The sequence below is a fragment of the Excalfactoria chinensis genome, chromosome 21 (assembly GCF_039878825.1).
Source record: "Excalfactoria chinensis isolate bCotChi1 chromosome 21, bCotChi1.hap2, whole genome shotgun sequence".
Lineage (NCBI taxonomy): Eukaryota > Metazoa > Chordata > Aves > Galliformes > Phasianidae > Excalfactoria > Excalfactoria chinensis.
This window is the reverse complement of record NC_092845.1, coordinates 5,633,837-5,640,648: the sequence shown is the minus strand read 5'-3', so window position 1 is coordinate 5,640,648 and position 6,812 is coordinate 5,633,837. Positions and strand designations below refer to the sequence as shown.

Genomic DNA, 6,812 nt, shown 5'->3' with positions numbered 1-6,812 from the left:
CCCGCCCTGCAATCCCCGCCCCCACCTGCGGGGCGGTGCCCACCTGAGCTCCGCCCCCTCCCCTTCATGTCGCCCCCCCCGTGTCCCGGCACCTGCTGCGCTCCGGGATGGGCGCGCTGCCGCCGGGCGCGCTGCTGCTGGGCGCGCTGCTGGGTGAGCTGCGGGGCTGCGCGGGAACCGCGTCCGGGGGGCGGCGGGGGGCGCTGAGCGCCGGGGAGTGCGGGCGGGGAGCGGGGGGGGCAGCCCTGGCCGCGCTGCTGGTGTCGCGATGCCGCCCGTCGGGGGTTCTGCGAGGGGACGCTCGTAGCCCGGGGTGCCCCGCGGCACCGCGCCCCGCACCGCCCCGTGGGGCCGATCCCCGCAGTGCGGGTCGCTGTGCTCTGCTCGCACCGGGGGCATTTCCCCGCCGATATTTCTCCTCCCGCTCGGCATCGAGCGGACAAAAATCGATGTCTTTTTTTCCCGTCATCAAACCTGCCGCCCCCCCCAGTGTGAGCGCCGCTGCCCTCGGGCTGCTCCGCCGCGCCCCGCTCCGTCCGCCGGCTCTTTCCTTCTTTCGCCCTATTCCTGCGGGTCGGAAGGGAGGGCGGCCGGCGCCGGGGGTGCAGCGGAGGGACACGGCCCTTCGAGTTTCCTTCGAGGAGAAGGAAACGGCCCCGAAGACAATGGGGACAATGGCTGGTGTTTCCTCCCCGGCGGGGCGCTCCCTGCCCCCGGTGGAGCCGCTTTGTAGTTGTGCTGCCCCGTTTTTATTATTAAGGAGCGTTAATTGAGGGGTGGTGGGATGAGACGCGGCGATCGCTGCTCTGCTGTTTGAGATCGGTGTGGGCTCCCCTGCGCTGTGCCCGGTGTGGGGATGCGGTGCTGCAGGAAGGACCCAACTCACCCTCTGAGAGCAGAAATACGGAGATGAGGCGCTTAGGGCCCCAAACTGGTGCTGTTTGGGCAGAAGGACAAAATCAAAGATCCCTTCACACCTCACGGGGCCTGTGTGGGGTCACGGCAGAACAAACAGCACAGGAAAGGTGGGAAGGAGGAAAGGAGAGTGGGGTGATGCCCAGTGCCCACTGCTGTGTCGGTGTCCCCGGCGCTGAGCCGCAGGGGTTAAGCGTCCGCCTGCGTCTATCTATAGCGAAGTCACATTTTTTTCCTGATTTTGGCTCTCCAGAGGATACGGCATTTTCTGCCCCTGGGTCGTGAGAACGGCCGCCGTGTCCGTTCCCAACGGGCGCAGCACAGCCCCTATCTGCACGGTTATAAATAGTGCAGGGCTGGGGGACCATCCCGGGGCCGGGTGGGTGCAGCGTTTCCTCGTGGGTCCTTTGACCTTTCTCGAGGCTCTCGGGGGCCGCTGTCCATCCACATTCCCTCTCTGGCACCATTTCCGCTCCGGAGGAGCACGTTCAATCTGAGTCGTCATCTCTCGGTTTAATTTCTGTCTCGGTTTCACATGGCCAAATCGCCTTAATCCTATAGAGCGAGGGCATCGGATGCAATCCGCCTTCAGCTCATTAATTCCCGGGTGGTTAGTGGGTGGCTTATAGGGTCCGCCTGGGAGCTGCGGTTTTGGGGAGGATGCTTTTGGCTGAGGACGGCTTTGGGGTGTTTGGGTGGGAGAGGCAGAATTTGGGGCTGAAATAGTGTGATTTAATCGACGAGACACGGGGTGCCACTCCGGGGTCACGGTGCTCCGTGCAGGTGCAGCAGTTCATTGTGGAGCACAGCCAGAGGTGTGTGGGGATTTAAAGGCTTTTTCCAAAGGAAAAAACCCGGCAGATGGGCTCAGGCCGAGGAGCCGTCCCTGGGCAGGTGCTTAGCTCAGGGCGGTTGGATGAAATCGGTGTTTTTCATCCCAAACAAACAGCAGCCGGGTGGCCCCCAGGGAGGGCAGCGCACGAAGGGCCCGTTCCCCCCCGGCCGTTATGCATATGCACGCCCCAAGCAGCTTAATTTTTTCGATCTGGTTAAAGCATTAGGGGATTTGCAGTGGCGAGGTGGCTAAATCTGGAGCTGATGCCAAAGGCAGCGCCGCAAACCAAAGGGTTCAGGGCTGCTCCCCGGGCGCTGCGTCCCCACCAGAGCTCAGGCAGCAGCACCTGCAGGGCGATTCCTCCTGCACTGAGGGGCTGCGGGGCACCTCCCCAAGAAAAAGGGCAGTTTTGGTTGCCAGGATCCTCCAGCAGGGCAGCATCGTGCTTTGAGGTCACCCCACCGTGCGGGGTGTGAGTGGAGCCACGACCTTTCTTCTGTCTCCAAGATTTAGGGGTGACAGCTGCACTGTGGGCACGGTGCTGTCGGGCCATCAGTAGGTTTCAGAGTTAAGACACCCTCCTAACAGCAAAGGGAGCCCTGGTGTGGGAGCAGCGTGGGCCCATCGGCGGCAGGTCTGCCATGATGGAAGCATTTCCACAATGCTGAACGCTAAATGTCAGCGGGGAGGGATGGAGCTGCTCTATAATATGTCCACTGAGCTTCACTGCGTGGGGAAAACAGCCCGGGCTGGGCAAAGTGGGGCAGCTCGAGGCTGATCGTGGGGCTCGCTGGTGGGAAGCTGCGTGATGACACAGGAACTTGGTACGAAACTGGCCCTGGGATCCTGTGAGTAATGATGGATGTATTTGTCACTGTCTGCGATCTCTGAAAGATGTCAGGGCTTTCTCTTGGGGCCAACTCAGTGGGATGTTCCGGGGTTGGTGCCAAGAGCTTTCCGCCCCAGGGCTTTGTATTGCCGGTGCAGTGCTCAGCCCCATCTCACCTCAGCTGTGCCCATCTCGTGTGGTTGTTGCTGTACTTTGTGCAGGCCGGACAGATGCTGCTGGGTGAAAACGCGGCTTTTCTGTGTGGTGAGGAGTGTGGGAACAGCCCCCAGAGCTGCTTTTTGCTCCCAGCACACACAGCATTCCGTGTATTTCCACGGTGCTTTTTGCATCCCCGCGATCTGCGCTGCCGCCTCCGGTGCGCGTTTCCCCCCTGGGTAGGACTTAAGGTTTTATGCGCTTAGGTCGGGTTTAGCTATTTCGGGCGCTGAGGTGTCTGCCCTCACCCAGCCCCGGCCATCCCTGCTGCTCCTTGGCCACTCCCTTGGCTCTGGGGGGGGGGTGCCGGTCGTTATCAGCCGTCGCAGCGCTTCCTGCGCGGGGCTGCGGGCGCCGATACCGTGCGGGGGGGAAGAGCGGATGCGCGGAGGAGGCTAAAAATACAACCGGGCGTCGTGTTGTCATCTCACCGCCCTGCAAAGATCCCGGAGGAGTTTGTGTGTTCGGGAAGGGCCGGAGGGGGGGAGGATTCGGGGGGCTGTGCCTGAGAGCGCGTTACTGCGGGGTTAACTCGACCGAACGGCGCCCGGTGCCCAAATCTTTCCTTTTGCTCCCTTTCCCCTTTTTGCCGCCCCAAATCGCACAGCCACCCCTACCCCACGCCCCGTGTTCTCCCCGCTCCACAGCATCCCTGGGAGGAGGACGAGGGATGGAGCAGCGGGGCCGCGCCGGGTCAGCGGTGCCGCAGGTTCCTCAGCCCCAGATGCAGACCCATCCGGGTGCCCGACCTCGCCTGAGCAGATTATTTTCCAGCTGATCCTTTTCAGAGCAAAGCTGGGAAATAATCCCCCCCGCAGCCGGGCACCCCTCCCCGACCCGCCCCGGTCCCCCCTCCTGGTTGCGTTTTTCGGTGTGGGTGCTGGGGGGGGGACGCTGCGGAGGCTTTATCACCATCACCATCAGCAATCCCCATTTAGTACCTGCGAGGGGGCTGGGGCAGGGGGTGTGAAATGCTGGGGGTGTGAAGCGATGCGGGGTGCTGCATTCGGGCGGGTGTTGCCTGGGTGCCCCCATAAGAGATCAGATGGGGATTGCGGGGGTAGCTCCATCCCAGTGCTGTGCAGCGCCGCGCGGAGCCTTTCTGGGGTGCGGGGGTCCGTCCCCAATACCCCCGGATGGGGGCTTCTCGTGTTGTTGTTGGGGAAGCGGCTGTGGGAGGAAAGCTTTGTCCTGCATCCGGAGAGCCCTTCCCGTCGTGGGGAAGGAGGAAAGATTTCCTCCCAGCACAACCTCCGGGCGATAACGGGGCTTTTCTTTTCCTTGCATTGGAACAAGGAGCTGTTCTAACAATTGGTGGGGCTTTGTTTTGGTTTGGTTTGGTTTTATGTTGTTCTTTCGTACAATTGGCACCCAGGGCTGAGACGTGTCTGTTTTCCTGCTGGGCAGGTGTCTGCTCAGCTGTGCTGGAGGTGCACGTGGGAACGAGCTCTGTCTACTCAGTGGAAGGGGAGGGAGCCGTGCTGCCTGCCTGGTATACCAGCAGCTCACAGAAGAAGCCCTACATCAGCTGGATACTGAAAAAAGCAGCTGCTGAGCACTTCCAGGTGATGGGGATGGAGTAGGGGCAAGCAGGGAAGTGTCTGAAATGCTGCCCATGGTGGTGAAGTGCCCAATATGAGGGGATGCTCCTGGTACCCACGGGGTGTGGGGGGGAAGTCCATGATGCTTATGATGCCCATGGTGGGGGGGGATCCACAATGGAGAGGAGGTGCTCATGGTGTCTATGGTGAGAAGGTGCCCACAATGGGGAGATGCCAGTGATGCCCATGATAGGAGGATGCTTGAGGTGTCCACAGAAGGGCGGTCCCTGTGATGACGGGATGCTCGTGGCATCCATGTTTGGGAGACTATGAGGAGGTGCTTGGGGTGCCCATGATGGAGGGGTGCCCATGATGGAGAGGTGCCCACGATGGGGTATTAGTGAGAATGGAGGAGGCTCGTGCAGCCCCTGGTGCTCCCCAGAATAGGATTTGGGGGGAATTCCCCTCCTGCAGTGCTTCTATATTTGTACAAGCAGATCTTTTCTCCCTGCAGATCCTGACATACCTGGACGGGGAGGTGAAAGTGGAGGAGACAGAACTGAAGCCCCGTGTGGGGTTCCTGCACCCCGTCCTCACCCACAACATCTCACTATTCATCAATGCCACGCGGGAGCACGACTCGGGCCAGTACATTTGCTCCGTCAACGTGGTGGATGACATCATCAGCCCGATCAGGAACATGGCCATCATCAACCTGACGGTGCTGGGTAAGGACCCACAGGCCGTTCTGCCTCCCCTGGTATCCCCCGTGCTGGGACTGACGCTGATCTGGTGCCCGCAGTGCCGCCAGCCCCCCCTGTCTGCAGGCTGAAGGGCAGCCCCACGGTGGGAGCCAACGTGACGCTGAGCTGCGCCTCCCAGAAGGGCAAACCCTCCCCCCTGTACAGGTGGCAGCGCCAGGAGCCCACCAAGCAGGTCTTCTTTCCCCCCGCTCAGGGTAAGGTGGGAAACCCTGGGAAGGTTTGGTGGGGGGGAACTGGAGGGCTTGGATTTGACCCTTTAGCTCTTGTTGGCCTCCCCCGGGGAGACACAGGGGACCATCCCTGTAACTCCACCCGCTCCCATCCCCGCTGTACTGGGGTCGTGGTGGGGAGGGCAGAACAGCTCCTCAATCTCTGCCCCGCAGACCGGGCCAGGGGAACCCTGAAGCTGACGAACCTCTCTCTGGACATGTCGGGCCTCTACGAGTGCGAGGCGGAGAACCGCGCGGGTTCGGCCAAGTGCAGCATCGTCCTGGAGGTGCACTCAAGTGAGTGTGTGTCCGCAGGGCTGCGGAGGGGGGCTCCATCCCCGCAGTGGGGCAGATGAGAGGCAAAGAACTCCCCCACCTTTCTGTCCCGGCAGCCAGCGAAGGAGCCGTCATCGCGGGCGCCGTGCTGGGCTCTGTGGGCGCCTTGGCCACCGTCGCCTTCTTCACCCAGCGGCTGCTCGGCTACAGGAGGAAGAAACGTGACGGGCAGGAGGAAGCGGCCAACGAGATCAAGTGAGGGCAGCCGCAGTGACGGGGCTGAGCGGGGCGGCTCAGCGGTAACGGGAGGTTTTGCACCTCGGTGCATCATTAGGTTTCAGAGTTAACACGGGTCTTTCAGCAGCACCGGGGGGGCATCATCCAGTGATGGAGGCGGGGGGGGAGGGAATAGCCGCCCTTCCAGCAACCTGTGTCACCTTCTCCACAGGGAAGATGCCGTGGCCCCCAAAACCCCGACCTGGACGCGGACCCGCCCTGCAGACACCATCTCCAAGACCAGCACTTTGTCCTCCATTGTGGGTTCCCGAGACAGACCCTACGGCGCCTCCCCCCCCTCCTACACTGCCTCGGTCCTCACCGCTGCTGGCAGCTACCAGGGACCCCCCCGGGCCGGGGCGAACCCCCCCGCCACCAACGGGGCCCCCTGGCGCCCCCCGCAGCCCGTTACCCCCCCGGCGGGGCTGCCCCCCTCCAGCCTGGCGAGGGCTGGAGCCGTCCCCGTCATGGTGCCCGCCCAGAGCCGGGCCGGCTCCTTGGTGTGACCCCCCCAGAAACAGGCCGTTCCCTCGGCTCCCAGCCCTGCCCGCTTTTGGGGGCACTTTTTTTTTACCCTTTTTTTCCTTTTTTTCTTCATTTTTTTTGTAAAGACTCCCGGAGCAGCCGGACTCGTCCTGCGGTGTTTAATGGGGGTGGGAGGTGCCCCGCTCTGCCCTGGGGGGGGCTGCACCTCCCCGCCGATGCCAGCGCCACGAACCGGCCCCGCTCGGAGGTGGATGAAGGGGGGGGGGGGATCCTCTTTTTTTTATGTATCGATGGAAACGGGCTATTTTTCATAAAGGAGCATTCCAAGTGTTGGGGAAGGGATGGAGGCGGCGGATGGGGGGGGGGGGATCTTTTTTTTAGGGTTGTTTTTTTTCTTTCAGATTAAAATGCTTTTGGGGTGACTTTGTGAGGCTGCGGCGGGTCGGTGGCCCCATGTCCCTCGGG

At 62.2% G+C, this 6,812-nt stretch overlaps 1 protein-coding gene across 1 annotated transcript; it reads left to right on the top strand.

Annotated features, from left to right (window-relative positions):
* The first annotated feature begins 54 nt into the window (after window positions 1-54).
* Window positions 55-6,499, top strand: ESAM (endothelial cell adhesion molecule). The gene is made up of 7 exons (XM_072354960.1): window positions 55-153; window positions 4,203-4,360; window positions 4,851-5,064; window positions 5,139-5,294; window positions 5,484-5,606; window positions 5,702-5,840; window positions 6,034-6,499. Exons 1-7 carry the CDS (start codon window positions 108-110, stop codon window positions 6,365-6,367), a joined length of 1,170 nt encoding a protein of 389 aa, XP_072211061.1. The 5' UTR covers window positions 55-107; the 3' UTR covers window positions 6,368-6,499.
* The last annotated feature ends 313 nt before the right edge of the window (window positions 6,500-6,812 follow it).